General features: G+C 44.0%; 1 protein-coding gene across 1 annotated transcript in view; it reads left to right on the forward strand.

Annotated features, from left to right (window-relative positions):
* Positions 1-9,103: 9,103 nt before the first annotated feature.
* Positions 9,104-22,992, forward strand: part of LOC115109653 (receptor-type tyrosine-protein phosphatase beta-like) — a 67,818-nt gene continuing 53,929 nt past the window's right edge. Inside the window, 6 exon segments of the mRNA XM_065009864.1 lie at positions 9,104-9,249; positions 9,868-10,272; positions 15,401-18,549; positions 19,579-19,855; positions 21,657-21,971; positions 22,167-22,427. Coding sequence (XP_064865936.1) covers positions 9,198-9,249; positions 9,868-10,272; positions 15,401-18,549; positions 19,579-19,855; positions 21,657-21,971; positions 22,167-22,427 — 4,459 coding nt within the window. The 5' untranslated portion in view covers positions 9,104-9,197.

Consider the following 22,992-nt stretch of genomic DNA (forward strand, 5'->3'; position numbering starts at 1 on the left):
GAAAGTACTGTGGGTGGAGGCTGACAGGAGGATGTGGAAGAAGGGTGGAGGAGATGTCCTGCTCAGAGAGCGAGAGCTCAACCCGCTCCTCATCCTTCTCATCCTCCCCTCCACTATCCCCAGACTAGCACAGGATGTTAGGGAGGGGGGTAGAGTGTTCCACAGGGGGAAGGGATGAGACGGGAGGTCAGGAGAGACAGGGTTAGTTTAGGGCCCCTATCCCACAAAGGACCCATTCCTGCTGGAGATAGGGTCCTTCGTGGGATCTGTTGACCCTGGAGTGTTGTAGCCCTTATTCTGAGCTTCTCTCTCTCTTTCTTTCTCTACCACTCGCCAATCCATTCTGTCGTCTATTACCTTTTCACCATCAATTATGTCATGACATGCATGTCAACAAAATATGGCAGCATTTGACTTACTAACTTATGCCTTCCGATGGCCCTAAAATCATGGGTGCCATCATCTTTATGCAGATTGGTGTTCTCACTCATACAGATACCGTGCCAATGTTGCAACTGCCTTGTATTTTGAGGCTCAAGGCCAATGGTAATATGTGTTTGTGTGGAGGGCTGGCATGATTCAAGTCTGTGAAGCCATGACTCACTGGGCACAAACTGGTTGAATTAACCTTGTTTCAATGTAATTTGTCAAATTGGATTGGAAAATGTGATTGGAAAATACATTGGATTTGAAAAAGGTCATCAAGTGTTGTTTTGAGGGTGAACGTTCAACCACAGGATTATGTCATGGTAACCAATTTTCAACCTAGTCAAACCTTGTATAAAATATGTTGAATTTGCACCTTTGAAACAACGTGAGATTTTCAATGTTATATCCACTAGCAGAAAAAAACTATAGGTTGGGCAGCACCTCCTACTGGAGAGTTGATCCAGCTACAGCTATCCCTTTGGTCTCCCATCCAGGGTTTAAACCAAGCCCAGCCCTAGTTAGCTTTGACATTTGTCACTGACTACTACCAATGTGTTAACGTGAGAATGATTATTGAGAGATCTCCACTTAATAAGCAAATAGATTCACTGTTGCTATCAAAGTCATTCCAAAGGGTAGGTTTAACAGAGCAAATGAAATGTAAGTCATACAGTATATCATTAATGATACTATTTAGGCTTATATAGCATTTGTGAAGTCATTAACAGGTATTATTTCAATTCAATTCATTTAACTAAAAATATACAACGGGTGGGTCGAATCCTGAATGCTGATTGGTTAACACCGCATTCCAGTGCCTATTCCACAAGTTACCATCGGTTAAATCTATGACATTAAAAAACGTATTTAATCTGTTCCATTTGAGCAATCCACTGTCTCATCAGCACAGCCAGGCAATTTATAAACTTGATCTCCACTATAAAAAGCATCTAGATTCTAGACATTATCTCACATTTCTTTTAGACTAACATTTCATTTTCAACAGCTGAGATTTGTATGAACATTATCTGTCTCTCCGACGTTTGCAACATTGTCTCAATATGGAAATTCGATCTCCTGCTGTCCCATAGTAATGAACGTGTTCGAGAGTCGGGACTAGACAGACAGACAGGCATGATTTCTCAGTGAGTCGAAATCATGAATCAGCTGGCATCATTTTTATGGATACATACAAAAATATATATATTTAAAAATGTGACGCATTGATGAAACGCAGCTAATTTGCAGTCTTTCCAGCTTCAGTTTGAAGTGATTGTGTTACTGTAGCTGTGTTGTTAACTAGATCCTCTGAACAACAGGGTCCTGACGAGTGAGCACATTTTCTATGCCAGGCGAAATCGTGCCTAATTAGCTCATTGAAATGAATGTATCCAAATAATTGTCACTAGAAAACAGCTTAAACAAATGCAAATGCAGCTACTTTTCTGTTATTCTGGCTGCAATTTTTGACGTGACTGTAAATTAGCCGTAGTTGGCTGGCTAGCAAGGGATAAGAACGTAGTCAGCCATTATCGCGATTTAACATTGAGAACGAACAACTGGGTCGCGTCCATAGATACATAACAAAAGGACTGAACGACTGGGTCAAATCCATAGATACAGAACTAAAAGACAATGACTGGGTCGCGTCTCTAGCAACCTTAGATTTGTGCAAGGATGAAATAGTATGAATATAATAATCTAAATAATGTTTTTAATGAAAATATGTCAATCATTATTTGAATATGTTGGTAACCCTTTGTATAAAAGTGATAATGCCCTCGAAGCCGGTGTTTGGAGAATAAACTCAGAAAAAAAAGAAACGTCCCTTTTTCAGGACCCTGTCTTTCAAAGATAATTCGTAAAAATCAATAGAACTTCACAGATCTTCATTGTAAAGGGTTTAAACACTGTTTCCCATGCTTGTTCAATGAACCTTTAACAATTAATGAACATGCACCTGTGGAGCGGTCTTTAAGACACTAACAGCTTACAGAAGGTAGGTAATTAAGGTCACAGTTATGAAAACTTAAGACACTAAAGAGGCCTTTCTACTGACTCTGAAAAACTCAAAAAGAAAGATGTCCAGGGTCCCTGCGTGAACGTGCCTTAGGCATGCTGCACCAGATACTGACTGTTGCTTTTGATTTTGACAGCCCCTTTGTTCAGGGACAAATTATTCAATTTATGTTAGTCACGTGTCTGTGGAACTTGTTCAGTTTATATCTCAGTTGTTGAATCTTGTTATGTTCATACAAATATTTACACACGTTAAGTTTGCTGAAAATAAACGCAGTTGACCGTTTCTTTTTTTGCTGAGTTTATACACTGAGTATACCAAACCTTAGGATCACATTCCTAATATTGAGTTGCACCTCCCTTTTTTGACCTCAGAACAGCCTCAATTCGTCAGGGATGCTGGCCTACAATCCTTGGACCAGCGTTACAGTTCTTCACACAAACCAGGGCGCCTGGCACTTTCTACCATACGCCGTTCAAATGCATTTAAATGTGGAAAGAGCAGGTGAAATGTATCAGATGTCTGGGTGGCTGGTTTCAGACGATCCCGCAAGTGAAGAAGCCAGTTGTGGAGTGTCAAGTCTGCACCCGCTCCCCCACTCCGGCGCTCCACGTCGTCGGTCTACTAACCCACATTACACTTGGCAGCCATCATATGGGCACACCTGCTCCCCATCGTTAAGCACACCTGGACTTAATCACCACCCTGATTACTCTCCCTTCATATATCCCTCAGTAAGCCTCAGTCATCAGGCAGTATTGGTTTTGGTTACGTTAAGTACGCTTCTCCTGTCTTGTATTAGCTTCATGATGATGATGATGATGATAAACTCACCTACTGCACCTGTTTCCTGACTCCCTGCGTATAAGTTACATGGAGGTCGGAGGTCCTGGGCTGGTGTGGTTACACGTGGTCTGCGGTTGTGATGCCAGTTGGGTGTACTGCCAAATTCTCTAAAATATCAGTGGCGATTTATGATTCAATTCAATTCTCTGGCAGCAGCGCTGGTGGACATTCCTACAGTCAGCATGTCAATTACACACTCCCTCAAAACTTCAGACATCTGTGGCATTGTGTTGTGTGACAAAACTGCACATTTTAGAGTGTTATTTTATTGTTCCTAGCTCAAGGTGCCCCTATGTAATGATCATGCTGTTAAAACAGCTTCTTAAAATGCCACACCTATCAGGTGGATGGGTTATCTTGGTAAAGGAGAAATGCTCACTAACAGTGATGTAAACAAATTTGCGCACAACATTTTAGAGAAATAAGCTTTTTGTGCATATGGAAGCTTTCTGGGATCTTTAATTTCAGCTCTTGAAACATGGGACCAACACTTTACATGTTGCTTTATTTTTTTGTTCATTATGTTTATATTCCGGACTCTGATGATTAAACCTTATTTTTTTCAGAGTTCTCAGTTGTCTTGAAAGCTCCATAAATCCAGAGAATCCACAAAGGACCGCCGCGCCACCTTCCTGTTCAAATGAGAACAGCACAAGGTGAGTCCAAAAATGTCTTGTATGCTGCTGTATAAATGATGTAATATGCCAGGGAGATATGTATTGTCACGTATACTCCCTCTCCGGCCTCTAGGTCATCAGGCTGCTGATTGTCCCACACACCTGTCACCATCGTCTTGCGCACCTGCGCCTCATGACACTCACCGGGACTCCATCACCTCCTTGATTATCTTCCCTATATCTGTCACTCCCTTGGTTCTTTCCTCAGGTGTTATTGACTCTGTTTTCACGTCTGTGCGTTGTTTGTGTTACGTGTTTATTGTTTAATTTATTTATTAAAACACTCACTCCCTGAACTCAATTCCTGACTCTCAGTGCACTCGTTACATGTATACTGTACCTAAGAAAGTAATACTAAGTGTATGTTGTGTAGTAAGCTATTAGAAACCCATGTGCCGCACCCTAATAATTTGGTCAATTTACCCCTCCTAATTTCGCCTACTGTTCTGACTTGGTGGTGCACATGTAGCCTATAGTCTGTTTTTAGAGAAATGTAATCGTTGAATATTGTAAGAGCTTTCATTATCTGCTTATATGCCCACTTTATTTATCCTACAGTTCTGACTTGGTGTACAGGGATAATACTGTAAGAACGGCCCACGTTCTGAATTCTGTCGCTGTACATTTCAAAAGTACTGAACAAATAGTTATTTGACTACATCCATTCTAGCTCGCTCATTACGGTCTTAATCGAAATTATGGTTTGCCTCTTATCCACTCGTCATCCCCTTATGCCATAGTTTGTACATCTCAAATTGTCATTAGAAACTACATTTTTTAAGCAAGTCAGCCATATCAGCTATGCTTTTTTTTAAAGGCAGTAAATGAGGCTGAATGAACTGTTCCGCTGCCAGACAAGGCTCCGCTGATAGCCAGGTGTAGCATTAGTCAGGTGTTGGAACTGCTGTTGGGACAGCTTCATGTAGGCCCTAGCAGTTTGTGGTCACCGTTTGTCACCATTATAGTGCAATTAATGGATTATTTAGTGTAGTGTTGTGTAGTGGCTTTGCTGACATGCATCCCATGTTTTTATTATTTTTTTAGTTTGCCCCACCAAGATTTACATGCTAAAATTGCCACTGATATTTAGGTATTAATGCACCGTTGGAGCTAAAAACATAAGCAATTCGCTGCACCTGCACACTCCTTGACATTTTCCACATTTTGTTGTGTTAGACTGAATTTAAAATTGTTTACAGCAACAACAAAAAATGTAAATGGTCTATACACAATGTCAAAGTGGAATTATGTTTTTCAAAGTGTCTTAAGTCAATAAGTATTCAACCCCTTTTATGGCAAGCCTAAATAAGTTCAGGAGTAAAAATATGTTGTAGGAACTCACTCTGTGTGCAATACTGTTTAACATGATTATTGAATTACCACCTCATCTCTGATCTCTTTTAAACACAGACTCAACCACAAAAGACCAGGGAAATGTTCCAATGCCTCACAAGGGCACCTATTGGTAGATGGGTAAAAATAAAGTAAAAAGCAGACACTGAATATCCCTTTGAGCATGGTGAAGTTATTACACTTTGGATTTAGTCACTACAAAGTGTCACGAATATCACCGAAGGTGGCTCCCCTTCCTGTTCGGGTGGCGCTTGTCGTCGCCGGTCTACTAGCTGCCACCGATCCCTTTTTCCTTTTCGTTTGTTTTGGTCTAATTGTTTTCACCTGTTCCTTGTTGGGGTTTTGGGGTTTAAGTTTGTTTAGCCCGCTTGTGTTTGTGCGGGCTTGTTGTCATTGTACGTTGGAGGTGTATTGTTCATTTTGGGTTTTCGCTGTCCGGTTTATGTAACAGTGGTCTTTTGGTTGTGTTGCGGATGTGTTTTGGCTTCACCCATTTTTGTACCCGTTTCTGTTTACTGTGGACATTAAAGTGTTTTTTCCCCCGTGAAACTTCTGCTCTCTGCACCTGACTCCACACCCATCACTCTCCTGATATTACATAAAGATACAGACGTATTTCTTAACTCAGTTGCCGGAGAGGAAGGAAACCGCTCAGGGACTTCACCATGAGGCCAATGGTGACTTTAAAACAGTTACATAGATTAATGGCGGTGATAGGAGAAAACTGAGGATGGATCAACAACATTGTAGTTACTCCACAAAACTAACTGACAGAGTGAAAAGAAGGAAGCCTGTACAAAATACAAATATTTCAAATGCAAAGAAATGTACCTTTGGTCCTGAATACAAAGTGTTATGTTGGCAAACCCAATAAAACACATTACTGCACCACTCTCCATATTTTCAAGCATAGTGGTGGCTGCATCATGTTATTATAAGGGCACAGGGCGAGACCCAGATGCAGATGGTTCGAGTATCCAAGGGGCAGGCAAGAGAACGGTCGTGGACAGACAAAAGATCATAACACGGTCAGAGTCCAGGAGGTACAGAGTGGCAGGCAGGCTTGCGGTAAGGGCAGGCAGTGTGGTCAGGCAGAAGGGTTCAGAGTCAGGGGAGGCAAGGGTCAAAACCGGGAGGACTGGGAAAAGAGAGATAAGAAAAAGCAGGAGCACGGGAAAAAACACACTGATTGACTTGACAAGACGAACTGGCACAGAGAGACAGGAAACACAGGGACAAATACACCAGGGAAAATAAGCGACACCTGGAGGGGGTGGAGACAATCATAAAGACAGGTGAAACAGATCAGGGCGTGACATTTATGGGTATGCTTGTAATCGTTAAAGACTGGGGAGTTTTTCAGGATAGAAATAAACGGGATGGAGCTAAGCTCAGGCAAAATCCTATCTTTAAACCTGGTTCAGTGCTTTCCACCAAACACTGGGAGATGAATGAACCTTTCAGCAAGACAATAACCTAAAGCACAAGGCCAAATCTACATTCAAGTTGCTTGCCAAGATGACAGTGAATGTTCCATAGCGGCCAAGTTACAGTTTTGACTTAAATCTGCTTGAAAGTCTATGGCAAGACCTGAAAATGGTTGTCTAGGAATGATCAACAACCAATTTGACAGAGCTTGAACAATTCTGAAAAGTGGGCAAATGTTTCACAATCCAGGTTCGGAAAGCTCTTAGAGATTTACTCAGGAAGACTTGCAGCTGTAATCGCTGCCAAAAGTGATTCTAACATACAGTGGGGAGAACAAGTATTTTATACTCTGCCAATTTTGTAGGTTTTCCTACTTACAAAGCATGTAGAGGTCAGTAAGTTTCGTCATAGGTACACTTTAACTGTGAGAGATGGAATCTAAAACAAAAATTCAGAAAATCACATTGTATGATTTTTAAGTAATTAATTTGCATTTTATTGCATGACACAAGTATTTGATCACCTACCAACCAGTAAGAATTCTGGCTCTCACAGACCTGTTAGTTTTTCTTTAAGAAGCCGTCCTGTTCTCCACTCATTACCTATATTAACTGCACCTGTTTGAACTCGTTACCTGTATAAAAGACACCTGTCCACACAATCAATCAAACAGACTCCAATCTCTCCACAATGGCCAAGACCAGAGAGCTGTGTAAGGACATCAGGGATAAAATTGTAGACCTGCACAAGGCTGGGATGGGCTACAGGACAATAGGCAAGCAGCTTGGTGAGAAGGCAACAACTGTTGGCGCAATTATTAGAAAATGGAAGAAGTTCAAGATGAAGGTCAATCATCCTCGGTCTGGGGCTCCAAGAAAGATCTCACCTCGTGGGGCATCAATGATCATGAGGAAGGTGAGGGATCAGCCCAGTACTACACGGCAGGACCTGGTCAATGACCTGAAGAGAGCTGGGACCACAGTCTCAAAGAAAACCATTAGTAACACACTACGCCGTCATGGATTAAAATCCTGCAGCGCACGCAAGGTCCCCTTGCTCAAGCCAGCGCATGTCCAGGCCCGTCTGAAGTTTGCCAATGACCATCTGGATGATCCAGAGGAGGAAAGGGAGAAGGTCATCTGGTCTGATGAGACAAAAATAGAGCTTTCTGGTCTAAACTCCACTTGCCGTGTTTATAGGAAGAAGAAGGATGAGTACAACCCCAAGAACACCATCCCAACCATGAAGCATGGAGGTGGAAACATCATTCTCTGGGGATGCTTTTCTGCAAAGGGGACAGGACGGCTGCACCGTATTGAGGGGAGGATGGATGGGGCCATGTATTGCGAAATCTTGGCCAACAAGCTCATTCCCTCAGTAAGAGCATTGAATATGGGTCGTGGCTGGGTCTTCCAGCATGACAACGACCAGAAACACACAGCCAGGGCAACTAAGGAGTGGCTCCGTAAGAAGCATCTCAAGGTCCTGGAATGGCCTAGCCAGTCTCCAGACCTGAACCCAATAGAAAATCATTGGAGGGAGCTGAAAGTCCGTATTGCCAAGCGACAGCCCCGAAACCTGAAGGATCTGGAGAAGGTCTGTATGGAGGAGTGGGCCAAAATCCCTGCTGCAGTGTGTGCAAACCTGGTCAAGAACTACAGGAAACATATGTTCTCTGTAATTGCAAACAAAGGTTTCTGTACCAAATATTAAGTTCTGCTTTTCTGATGTATCAAATACTTATGTCATGCAATAAAATGCAAATTAATTACTTAAAAATCATACAATGTGATTTTCTGGATTTTTGTTTTAGATTCCGTCTCTCACAGTTGAAGTGTACCTATGATTAAAAAAAATGCCAGACCTCTACATGCTTTGTAAGTAGGAAAACCTGCTAAATCGGCAGTGTATCAAATACTTGTTCTCCCCACTGTATATTGACTCTGGTTTGAATACTTATCTCATCAAGATATATTAGTGTTAATTTTTTAAAATTACAAACATTTGAATTTTTCCTCCCCTTTGACAATGTACAGTATTTTGTGTAGATTGTTGACAAAAAGTGCGACTTAAATAAATTTGAATCCTACTTTGTAACACAACAGAATATGGAAAAAGTCCAAGCGTGTAAATACTTTCTGAAAGCCCTGTATCTCTATGCAGCCAATAAAATGTGAATTGATTTGATAAACCGGTGTCCCCTCATTGCGTTTGTTTGCCTTCTATCTGAACACTTGAACATCTGTGATGTTCTTTGGAATTTCCGATAAAACAGCATTTCCCTGTCAATGTCCAGTGCTGACGGTTACTTTACTATGAAACAATTGAATAGAAGGAAACACAAGTCACTGACTTTTTCCTCCCCAGAAGGACACTTCCCTTTTGACGCCTCAGCTCATCTGAATCTACCGGACGAGTCAAACCATTACGAGTTGTAGACTAAAATGGATACTTTGTTTTTCCTTATATTTATACTTTTTCGATGTACTTCGTCAAGTAAGTAGACTAACTTTTAAAGTGTGAAGATGTCGGTTAATTTACTTGCTTATTATTAGAGTAATAACAACTTTATTGTGCGTAGGCCTGAAGATATTTAACAACGGAAACTTTAGTTAATCCTTATCTATACAGGGAAGCCAGGCAGTGAAAGAATGTTTGAGGTTATTTCAAATATTATGATCAAAGTAGTCTATCTCACTGTAACAATAAATAGTTCATTTTTTGGCAAAGAAAATACGTATTTCATTTTATATTGACCATCGTATACTATTTTACAGGTAGCCTAATAAAATAAATACAATTTAAATTCACCCTGTAGGTTTGAGATGTGGATAATTAATGAATAATAAATTGTCAATCACAAATTACTTTCACCTGATTTATTTAGCAACACCTAAAGAACATTCCGAGCGTAAACATTTAGCCTTTTCTAGGCCGTAGCTATCTGAGAAATGTTTGGATTTATGCATTTAAAAAAACGACATTACTAACCAGCTTTCAAAATAATAATAATAATGTGGCTCTTAATTCGTTTTTGGAACATTAGACCTCGTCTTTCAATGATTGTTAGTCTCCACACCATTAATTCACCTTCAATTTGCATCTTCCATTTAGACAGTTTCCTTATTGTGCACACCCCAAAGAAACTGTGCCTGTCTACCCACAAATCGACCGTTATCCTTGGAAAATGCAATGTCGCCAGTCCCTATCAACAATGGGAATGGACGAACGATATGAAGTTGCATCACACGCAGTCGTCGAAGTGTCTCTGGGCCAACACGAGCAGTGCGATACCTCTGCACGCTCGCCTGGCCTCAATCATCAACTGTGACAGCGCACATGCCTGGAAATGTTACGACAAACAGGGGACTTTCGGCTTAGCGGAGGAGCCCATGTACCTGAAGAAACAAGGTACACGCGTTGTGATTAGAGGAGATCCGAGGTATTCCAACTGGACAAAGCACGAAGAAGTCGACTCTGGAGGAGGACAGGTGATGACACATTTATGCTCGCGTAAAGGTGAGTGGTCTATTGAGGAATTACCGGGCTAGGCCCTCTGTGTTTAGCTTACGTTCCACTGATTAAATTAGGTGTACCAGTCATATAGGCCTACACTGTTTAAATATATTTGTGTATATGGCTTTGGGCTATCCCTTCGTTTGCATTCAGCGAATTATTTATGTATTTATTTCGGCTATTTGAAATGTTTATTGCCTCATAGTCTCATTTATTTTTGTGTATTCAACTACCTTACATACATTATCAGTAATAGTAGCCTTGAACTTTATGGCTATTTAATGTTTGATATGAAAACATAATCATGTAAAATGATAAGGCCCGACCACAGAATAGTATCCTATCTCTATGGGCCCAACAAACCCATTATAACTTAAATGACCTAGTTTTTCTTTACAGTAATGTAACCGAATGGTCGTTTTAAACCAGGGAAAAGAGAATAATCACACAGACCAAATCTGTAGCTAAATTACTCCAAATTACTCCACACCATGTCAATTTTGGACTCGTCTGACATTGGTCTGGTGTGAGTGCATGAGGAAAGGCAGAGGATGACACTCTTGATACTGACTTCCCCTGCACATGGTTGTCCAGTTCTATCAGCCCCCTCAGTCAGGAAGAACGTCAATGTTCTTCCTGTGACAATATGGCCATTCGGGGAAATATGAGTGTCTCTCAATGTCACATTTGATGAAAAATACATGCCACAATGTAACTGGTATTGTTTAATGTTTATTTACACAATGTTTATTCAGGCCACCTGTTATTACAACCATGCATGAAACCAATAGGGGAGAGTGGGGTGTAATATTCTCTCTCACAAATATATCTACATATATTTCAGGATGTTGTGTATGCCTGGAAATAAATCAGAATTTATGTAAATATTACAGTTTTGAAAACATAGCTTGTCCAAAAAAAAGTGGTCTCTTGGCACAACTTAGCCTGGGTACTTTTTTTAAACACTTATTTATTAGTTCCAAGTAGGGCTTGGCTGTTTGGCTGTTTTTCAACCATTCCAGGGTTTTTTCTTTATTTCAAAATGTTGGGATCACTGGTATTGGGGTAGAGGTAATCTCAGAGCTATAGCGCAGTACTGAGCTCCAAAACCAGGCAATGATACGAGGTGCATGTTACATTTAACAAACAGGTCAGTGATATTTTAGGGTCGGTATCAGGTAAGTTAAGCCACGGGACAGGGTAGGTTAAGCCACGGGACAGGGTAAGTTGAGCCACGGGACAGGGTAAGTTAAGCCACGGCACGGGACAGGGTAAGTTAAGCCACGGGACAGGGTAAGTTATGCCACGGGACAGGGTAAGTTGAGCCACGGGACAGGGTAAGTTAAGCCACGGGACAGGGTAAGTTAAGCCACGGGACAGGGTAAGTTGAGCCACGGGACAGGGTAAGTTGAGCCACGGGACAGGGTAAGTTAAGCCACGGGACAGGGTAAGTTGAGCCACGGGACAGGGTAAATTGAGCCACGGGACAGGGTAAATTAAGCCACGGGACAGGGTAAGTTGAGCCACGGACAGGGTAGCCAATTGTTAGCCACGGGACAGGGTAAAGTTAAGCCCACGGGAACGGACAGGGTAAGTTAAGCCACGGGACAGGGTAAGTTGAGCCACGGGACAGGGGACAGGGTAAGTTGAGCCACGGGACAGGGTAAGTTAAGCCACGGGACAGGGTAAGTTGAGCCACGGGACAGGGTGTTACCACGGACAGGGTAAGTTGAGCCACGGGACAGGGTAAGTTAAGCCACGGGACAGGGTAAGTTGAGCCACGGGACAGGGTAAATTGAGCCACGGGACAGGGTAAATTAAGCCACGGGACAGGGTAAATTGAAGCCACGGGACAGGGTAAGTTGAGCCACGGGACAGGGTAAGTTGAGCCACGGGACAGGGTAAGTTAAGCCACGGGACAGGGTAAGTTAAGCCAAGACACGGGACAGGGTAAGTTGAGCCACGGGACAGGGTAAGTTGAGCCACGGGACAGGGTAAGTTGAGCCACGGGACAGGGTACCAGGGACAGGGTAAGTTGAGCCAGCAGGGTAAGTTAAGCCACGGGACAGGGTAAGTTAAGCCACGGGACAGGGTAAGTTGAGCCACGGGACAGGGTAAATAAATGAGCCACAGGGACAGGGTAAGTTAAGCCACGGGACAGGGTTAAGCCACGGACAGGGTAAGTTAAGCCACGGGACAGGGTAAGTTGAGCCACGGGACAGGGTAAGTTGAGCCACGGGACAGGGTAAGTTGAGCCACGGACAGGGTAAGTTAAGCCACGGGACAGGGTAGCCACGGGACAGGGTAAGTTAAGCCACGGGACAGGGTAAGTTAAGCCACGGGACAGGGTAAGTTAAGCCACGGGACAGGGTAAGTTGAGCCACGGGACAGGGTAGGTTAAGCCACGGGACAGGGTAAGTTGAGCCACGGGACAGGGTAAGTTAAGCCACGGGACAGGGTACCAGGGACAGGGTAAGTTGAGCCACGGGACAGGGTAAGTTAGCCACGGGACAGGGTTTAAGCCACGGGACAGGGTAAGTTGAAGCCACGGGACAGGGTAAGTTAAGCCACGGGACAGGGTAAGTTAAGCCACGGGACAGGGTAAGTTGAGCCACGGGACAGGGTAAGTTGAGCCAACAGGGTAAGTTGAGCCCACGGGACAGGGTAAGTTAAGAGCCACGGGACAGGGTAAGTTAAGCCACGGGGGTAAGTTAAGCCAGGGACAGGGTAAGTTAAGCCACGGGACAGGGTAGCCAGTTAAGCCACGGGACAGGGTAAGCCACGGGACAGGGTAAGTTAAGCTAAGCCGGGACAGGGTAAGTTGAGCCACGGGACAGGGTAAGTTGCCACGGGACAGGGTTTAAGCCACGGGACAGGGTAAGTTGAGCCACGGGACAGGGTAAGTTAAGCCACAGGGTTGAGCCAGGGACAGGGTAAGTTGAGCCACGGACAGGGTAAGTTGAGCCACGGGACAGGGTAAGTTGAGCCACGGGACAGGGTAAGTTAAGCCCACGGACAGGGTAAGTTGAAGCCACGGACAGGGTAAGTTAGCCACGGGACAGGGTAGCCACGGACAGGGTAAATTAAGCCACGGACAGGGTAAGTTAAGCCACGGGACAGGGTAAGTTGAGCCACGGGACAGGGTAAGTTGAGCCACGGGACAGGGTAAGTTAAGCCACGGGACAGGGTAAGTTAAGCCACGGGACAGGGTAAGTTGAGCCACGGGACAGGGTAAGCCACGGACAGGGTAAGTTAAGCCACGGGACAGGGTAAGGTTAAGGGTAAGTTAAGCCACGGGACAGGGTAAGTTGAGCCACGGGACAGGGGTGAGCCACGGGACAGGGTAAGTTAAGCCACGGGGCAGGGTAAGTTAAGCCAGGACAGGGTAAGTTAAGCCACGGGACAGGGTAAGTTGAGCCACGGGACAGGGTAGGTTAAGCCACGGGACAGGGTTTGAGCCACGGGACAGGGTAAGTTAAGCCACGGGACAGGGTAAATTAAGCCACGGGACAGGGTAGCCACGGGACAGGGTTTAAGCCAACAGGGTAAATTAAGCCACGGGACAGGGTAAGTTAAGCCGGGACAGGGTAAGTTAAGCCGGGACAGGGGTTAAGCCATGGGACAGGGTAAGTTAAGCCACGGGACAGGGTAAGTTGAGCCACGGGACAGGGTAAGTTAAGCCACGGGACAGGGTAAGTTAAGCCACGGGACAGGGTAAATTAAGCCACGGGACAGGGTAAGTTAAGCCACGGGACAGGGTAAGTTAAGCCGGGACAGGGTAAGTTAAGCCATGGGACAGGGTAAGTTAAGCCACGGGACAGGGTAAGTTGAGCCACGGGACAGGGTAAGTTGAGCCACGGGACAGGGTAAGTTGAGCCACGGGACAGGGTAAGTTAAGCCACCTACAAGTGTCTGTACTGAATGAAACATTTTTATTTGATTTAACCTTTATCTAAATAGGCAAGTCATTTTAAGTACAAATTCTTATTTACAATGACGGCCTACCAAAAGGCAAAAGGCCTCCTGCGGGGACGGGGATTCAAAAATAAATAAATATAGGACATAACACACATCATGACAAGAGAGACAACACAACACTACATAAAGAGAGACCTAAAACAACAACATAGCATGGCAGCAACACATGACAGCACAACATGGTTGCAATACAACATGACAACAACATGGTAGCAACACAACATGGCAGCAGCACAACATGGTAGCAGCATAAAACAGGGTACTGCTTAGCCGGCCCACAAGAATGTAATGGTCTACCATATCAAATGCTTTGGCCAAGTCAATAAAAATAGCAGCACAACATTGCTTAGACTCAAGGGCAATGGTGACATCATTGAGGACCTTTAAGGTTGCATTGACACATCTATAACCTGAGCAGAAACCAGATTGCATACCAGAGAGAATACTATAGACATCAAGAAAGCCAGTCAATTGATTTACCACTACCTTTTTAAAATGATGTCTATCTTTATTTCCCAAACACAAGTCAACACAATCACAATCACTTTTTTGTATTTTAATAATTTAAGCATAATTTAACAGTCTTAACCTAACAAACACTTTGTACTTTTGTTTTACACTTTTAAAATAAGCCAGGCCCTGTTGTTACCTCATATCCCAGCGATAAACGCCTGGGAAGAAAACACTTACATTTGCTCCGACTAAATTACCACTTTTTCCATGTGGTTTCTACCTTCACAGATTCCATGAAATGATGACCCGATCCGAAATATTGGTCAAATTATTAATTTTGTGTATGGTTTCATAGAAACAAGGGTAACTCAACTTATCACACTCTCTCCTACCCATCTATTTATTTCAAGTACCTTTGTTACGTTAAAAGATGAATAACATGATAATAAACCATCTATTACCACGTTATTTAAAGAGCATTTAGCATTTCACTCAGGAAGCAACACCCACATCAAAGCACAGAGGTGTCAGGAACTGAGGGGGAAATTATTTAATTTCCCTTTCAAGAACATCTGGGCTGGGTGAGAGTTATTACATATGCAATGCATACAGTATCTTGAATTTATTTCAATGCTATTTTCTGATATTATTACAACCATCTGTGTCTACCTCTAGTCACAATAACCCCTCTTTCTTCTAGGGTCCACCACCATCTCAACCACCAGAATGTATTCATCCACGCACAAACCGGTGGCATACACCAGCACTGTCCACGCCATCCGAACGGCCCCTGTAACAGCCATAAACACTCACTCTTCATCAAACGCTATGAACACCCATAGGAGGACCACCCGTCAGATCTCTACGTTAATAGTTCCCATCACAACGCCCAACAATGTGGTGACCTATGAGTCTATGGTGGCAACGCACACTTATGACCTCGTCAAGACTCAGACGATGGGTTTCATTCCCAGGTCCGTCTCAACGGTCATCACGGCATCTGGGACAGCTCTCAACGACAGCCATGATTTTATCTGGTCCAGTCCTGCTTTGTCCACAACTGACTCTGCCATGGACGAAACGGTGAACACTGCCACCGAAAATGCCCTCCTCAACTCGAGGAACGGAGCCAAGATTCCATCAGTAAACCAAGCAACTTCCAGTTCCACACCCCCTAATGTAGATGAGCTGGTGTCAACTGCTTCTACCACTACTGTGGTTTCCTCTACAATTTCCTCAGTTCCCAACTCAAGTGCTATGACTGATTCACCATCCACTTCTGCATCCGTAGTCGTTACCTCTGATGCTAAAGTCCCAACTTCTGTTGCTTTAACTACCCATACCCCTGATTCCATCTCTAATTCTTCTGCTACCACCACACCTACCGATACCACAACATTGTCCACAACTAGGAAAGTACCCCCCAGAAAGACTGTGGTTCCATCTACAACCAAAACCACAACAATGCAGACTACAACAATGCAGACTACAACAACAACAACAGCTGCCCCTCCTACTCCTACTACTTCTGCTGTCGGCCAAACCACTATGACTACATCAAATCCCATTATAAAAGTAGCCTCACCCACAACCGCCATAGCCTCACCCACAATAACTTCCACTCTGCCCACAACCTCCTCAGCTCCACCAACAACATCTTCAACTTCGCCCATAACATCTTCAACAATAAAGATTACAGCTAAAACCACAAAGAAAATAGCCCCACCCACAACCTCCACAGCCCCACCCACAATAACTTCAACTCTGCCCACAACCTCCTCAGCTCCACCAACAACATCTTCAACTTCGCCCATAATCTCTTCAACTTCACCCACAACCCCTCCAATCACATCTACAAATGCCCCACCCATGACCACTACAATGCCTCCCACAATTACAACAAACCTGCCCACAACTACCAAGATTTTGGCCACAACTACCGTAACCACAACTACTGCAACCACATCCACAACTACTGCAACCACACCCACAACTACCGCAACAACACCCACAACTCCAGCAACCACACCAACCACACCCACAACTACCACACCCACAACTACTACAACCACACCCACAACTACCACACCCAAAACTACTACAACCACACCCACAACTACCAAAACCACAACTACCGTAACCACAACTACTGCAACCACACACACAACTACTGCCACCACACCCACAACTACCACACCCACAACTACTACAACCACACTCCCAACTACCACACCCACAACTACTACAACCACACCCCTAACTACCACACCCACAACTACTACAACCACACCCACAACTACCAAAACCACAACTACCACATCCACTTCTACCACAACCACTCCCACCTCAACCATAGCTCCACTCACAACTACCAAAACCACACCCACAACTACCAAAACCACACCCACTTCTACTACAACCACACCTACTACTACCACCACAACCACACCCACCACAACCATAGCTCCACTCACAACTACTACAACCACACCCCCAACTACCAAAACCACACCCACAACTACCACTTCTACCACAACCACACCTACTACCACAACCACTCCCACTACAACCATAGCTCCACTCACAACTACCACAACCACACTCCCAACTACCAAAACCACACCCACCACACCCACTTCTACCACAACAACAACCACACCCACTACTACCACAACCACACCCCAACTACCACAACCACAACTACTACAACCACACCCACAACTACCAAACCACACCCACTTCTACCACAACCACAACAACCATAGCTCCACTCACAACTACCACAACCACACCCCCACTCACCACAACCGCACCTACCACAACCACACACCCAACTACCACAGCCACACCCCCAACTACCAAAACCACACCCACAACTACCACTTCTACCACAACCACACCTACTACCACAACCACTCCCACTACAACCATAGCTCTACTCACAACTACCACAACCACACTCCCAACTACCAAAACCACACCCACAACCACCACACCCACTTCTACCACAACAACAACCACACCCACTACTACCACAACCACACCCCCAACTACCACAACCACACCCACAACTACTACAACCACACCCACAACTACCAAAACCACACCCACTTCTACCACAACCACAACAACCATAGCTCCACTCACAACTACCACAACCACACCCCACTCACCACAACCGCACCTACCACAACCACACACCCAACTACCACAGCCACACCCACAACTACCAAAACCACACCCACTTCTACTACAACCACACCTACTACTACCACCACAACCACACCCACCACAACCATAGCTCCACTCACAACTACTACAACCACACCCCCAACTACCAAAATCAAAACCATACCCACAACTACCAAAACCACACCCACAACTACCACTTCTACCACAACCACACCTACTACCACAACCACTCCCACTACAACCATAGCTCCACTCACAACTACCACAACCACAACTACCACACCTACTTCTACCACAACAACAACCACACCCACTACTACCACAACCACACCCCCAACTACCACACCCACAACTACTACAACCACAACTACCAAAACCACACCCACTTCTACCACAACCACACCCACTACAACCATAGCTCCACTCACAACTACCACAACCCCAACTACCACAACCACACCCCCACTCACCACAACCACACCCCCAACTACCACAGCCACACCCACAACTACTACAACCACAACTACCACACTCACTTCTACCACAACCACACCCACTACTACCACAACTACCACATCCCCCCCCACAACAGCTACAGCTCCAACAACAACTACTACAGTACCGACTACGACCACAGAGTTGACCACCACCCCGCAGGTGAGTGATGATGACAGTCACTTGAAATGAACATTTAAATTGATTTAGCATTTGTGAAATTCCATAAAGAATGTTCAAGATCATATTTGCATACAGATTTGGACGGAGGACATTAAAAGGCTGTGAAGCTTTGCACAAACCTGAAAGAAGGGCTATGGTAATGGATAACAGTAATATAGAATATAGACACATTCAAAAAGTATTTAAAGAGAGAACATTCAACAAACACAAAAGTAGGCTATGAAATACAACCGTGCCATGCCAACTTTTAGCCTGCTGTATCCTATGGGTGTTAGTTTAGGTGGGCCATTAAGGTCTTCAGAAAGAGAAAGTCCAAGGCCAGCAGGAAGGAAATAAGGGTGTGGTGGGGCAAGAGGAGGGGAGACTGCTCAAGGTGCTGTTGTCCAGACAAGTGAAAGTTAGGGCTGTGAGAAATACAGTAGGCTATTTGATTAGAACTTGTATGAATTTATAGACAGTTTATAGACAGAGGGCTGAAGTGGATGCTTTGATATGGAATACATTTCCTGAGCACTCTGTCTACCTGACGCCAGTGATGGTGCAACCTGAGCATTGAGGAATGGTGGAGGAAAAGTATTTAGCCTAGAGATTTATTTAACCTTTATTTAACTAGGCAAGTCAACCTAGAGTCAGCCTAGAGATTGAAAGGGACGAGGTGGTAGCATGGGAAGAGACTGCGTCGTCGAAAGAGATGCCACGCTTTGTTAGGCGCGTACCACTACTGTAACGCCTCCAACATGCCATTGTGAAATTCTGAATATAATTATACATTGTTATTTTATGGACCGATTATGACAACCAATGTTGAAATATATTTTATATTTCTTCTATTATTTATTGACCTAACATATCTAAATCAGCGTCCGCAATGTTTAGATGTTCGACTGTTATTTTGATACTTTGTTTACGGTGGAGTTGTGTCAAGGTGAGTCATGGTTAAAGTACATTTAAAATGGTTCATTCGTTTCCACCTGTAGCATACCCGTTGCCTCTTTTTGTTCCTTTCAGGTCGAGACCACTGAGGCAGTAAAGTGTTCATTTAACCTGACAAAAACCAGCGCCAATACGGATTCTATTGCACTGGAATTGATAACAACAGGAGAAGCGTGTAACTTCACCGTGTTTTATGAGACTAGTCGGTCCGACATAACGGATTGTTATCAACATGGGGAGTACACTAATGTGTATATCTGCGATATAAGGGATTTGGAACCAGGAACATTACACCAATTCGAAGTTAAATCGAAGAATGATGGAGAGAGGGGCAACGTATCAGTGCGTACAGGTAAGCGTTTCAAACCTAAATTCGTTTCTATTCTAATCTATTTTTAACCTAATCAATAATATTATATTCCAAAAGTATATTAGACTGTTATATTGACTTTAATTCATATCAAACGTGCTACCGATATCTGATGTAAAAATATTTTCCAGTATCAGACAATATATGTTTTTCTGTTTATTATATTTATATTTTGAACCATGACATTCGATTGATTATTTTTCGTAAAAAATATCATAACCCCTTCAGAAGATTAGGTGAATGACTCCTCTGATGGCAAAAACGTGTTATCATTGAATAGATCTAACACGTATGATGTCACATTATGACAGAAAGAGTTCTATCATTTATTGAATATATCTTTGAATCTCTGAGGGCTCATGAAGGCTCTCTCTCTCTCTGTTGGCGTTTTATTCCACAAAGGATAAAAGCACAAAAGTTGATACTTAATCTTGTTAAAACATTTGGAATTTTGCATATGTATCATTTTACACTTTTGCAGTAATATTTGACCTATAGGGAAAGGGCTTGAAATAGTATATGTTTATTCAGGATATCATATCCTTTTTCATTATTCGATTTATGGTTACAGTATTGATTCTTTTTTTGTGCACAGCATGGCACTGATTGTGAATAGATTCTGTGCACCACTTTGAAGAACATAGAGAATAGATCACTTTTGTGCCGACACCTCCTGAAGTCCAGTAGGTACACTTTATCCCACCGTACCTTAGTACAATCCTTTGCACATTGTCAAGGCCACAACCTTAGAATGTCCTGTCAAGAACCACTCTGGTCAGTGGTCTCAAAGCTCTAGATTAGAACCCTGTAAATTCTGGAACACAGCTCCAATCATCTAAAGTTGTTGAGGCAGAGGTCAGTAACAACGCAGAGCATCGTGTTTGTTTCCAGACATGTCTCCCTCTCCCCAGAGCCACATCCCGTCAAGCATTGTTTCTTTGTACTAACGGATACAGGAGGCCTCCATGTTTTCTTTTCATGGCACAGATAGATTACACTGAGAGTACACTTCACATTTTTGCGTTGAAAGTGTGCCCAAGTTTTTTCTTTGGTCCTTGTGAGTGGACCACAACGTTTCCATTTTTGACAGTAGCTTACGAAGGATGTAATCCTCAAGAACAGTTCAGGAATTGCCAAATCACGTGGACTTGACATTATCCAATATGTTTTGAATACGGTAGAAATCACAGATACAATGTAGTTATTGTGTAATACAGTAGTGGTCTTGCCAGTTTGGTTTTAGGATTGGACGGACAATGTCCTTAGGGTTCTGCTGATTGGCCAATGTGATTCCTGGGGTTGCTATGAAGAGAGGAAGCCATTATGAAGAAAGGGTCAAAGTTCAGCGTTGAGCTACGGGAGGCACTGGCCTCTCGCCCCGTCCTGCTCCTCTCTCTCTCTTTGTTTTTGTTGTTTCCTGTAACGTCTCGCTCTCACTCTAAGACGCATGCAGGTTTCCCAGTGAATCCAACACGACATTCTTTAAAGAACCAAAACAATATTATCTCTCCCCTCCATCGCAGGCAGTCACCACTGGCCTTCAGCTGAAGTACAAAGGCAGGATGCAGAGACTCTTAATGCACTTTTCTCCTAGTTATGTAATATAGATGTTTAATTGAGGTGTAGATAATATTGCCAAGGTGCTTCCCCTTGGTTACTGGTTTATGGGATATCTTTGTTTTCTATAGCAAAATTGCCAACACATTATCTCCATCTTTCTCGCTCTCCTTCCTCTTTTCTCTCTGTCCTCTCTTTTATTTCACTCTCTCTCTCTCTCTCTCAGACCCAGTGGGTCCATCCAGGTTGGACGTACTACCAGACCAGATCCAAGCAACCCAGTATAAGAGTCCTATTCAGGGTCAGGGTGGCTCCCATGGCCTGCACATATCCTGGCCTCGATCTCGTGGGCAGGTCGACTGGTATGAGGTCACACTACAGGACACCAAAACAGGGACGAGCCGCAGTACCCGCGTCATGGGAACTGCCGCCACTCAGTCTCGCTTCACCGCCCTCACCCCTGGAACCCTCTATGCCCTCAGCCTGGTGGCAACGGCTGGGAATAAAACAGCCCTGCCAGTGCTGGCCACTGCAGCCACAGGTGAGGGGTCATCTTGCTGCTCTAGTATGGTTTGACTGGTCCTCTGATCACACATGATTTGCCTGGTCTTCCACAACTACTGTGCTGCACACCATCTATTTATGATACTGTAGATAGCATAGAAATCCCTGATCTACCTTGTCTTGTTAGACATAATTACTTACTGACACTGACTACTCTGTCTTGGTTACCCAGCTCCCTCAGCTGTCAGCGGCCTCCAGCTCTCACCCTCCTCCAGCAGCCTGGGTGTTTCCTGGCAGCCCGGTCCAGGCAGGAGAGAGGGTTTCAGGGTGCTACTGAGGGAGCAGCAGGGCGCCCTAGTCAGGAACATCACCCTTAAGAGTAGTGTCACCTCCCACACCCTTGACGACCTGTTGCCTGGGACCCTGTACACTGTCACCGTGGTGACTGAGGCTGAAGGCCTCCAGAACGCCATCTCCAAACAAGCAGTCACAGGTATGGCAAGTAAAACACCTACGAACCATGACATGGTAACTCTGTTTGGGTGGTGACAGTCCTCATTGGTGTAGCAGTGATGAATCTAAGTTTACATGTTAAAATAGTAAGACTGACAAGCAAAACTCAAGTTCAAGTCTTTAACCCTAGCCCTATTCAATGTGTCCGATAAAAAAGTAGTTTGTTGAAGGTTATCTTTGCATTATCTCTTATTTTTCAAGTCGTCTGCCATCAAATCACTTAGTCCCATTGTTTGCCAACAGAGCGATCTAGGGCTTCAATGTCTCGGTGGCTTCAATACAGGTGCAAGATATGATGAAATGTTTCTCACATATTTATCTAACTTAGTTTGTAGAGCTTTGTTTTACTATCCAACACTGCACCCTACCACCATCACGACCATGCTTTCTCTCTGTCGTTGTTTCCAGGATATTTTAGGCTTCTCGATCCCACCCTTCCCTTCATCTTTCTGCAGCTGGCTGGCCCATCAAGGCCTCCCAGAGCGCTCCCTTCCCCTCCCAACCCGCCTAGATATCAATAGAAAAATAGGAAATTACTATGAAAT

This window comes from Oncorhynchus nerka, linkage group LG25, assembly GCF_034236695.1.
Source record: "Oncorhynchus nerka isolate Pitt River linkage group LG25, Oner_Uvic_2.0, whole genome shotgun sequence".
In the NCBI taxonomy this organism is placed as follows: Eukaryota; Metazoa; Chordata; class Actinopteri; order Salmoniformes; family Salmonidae; genus Oncorhynchus; species Oncorhynchus nerka.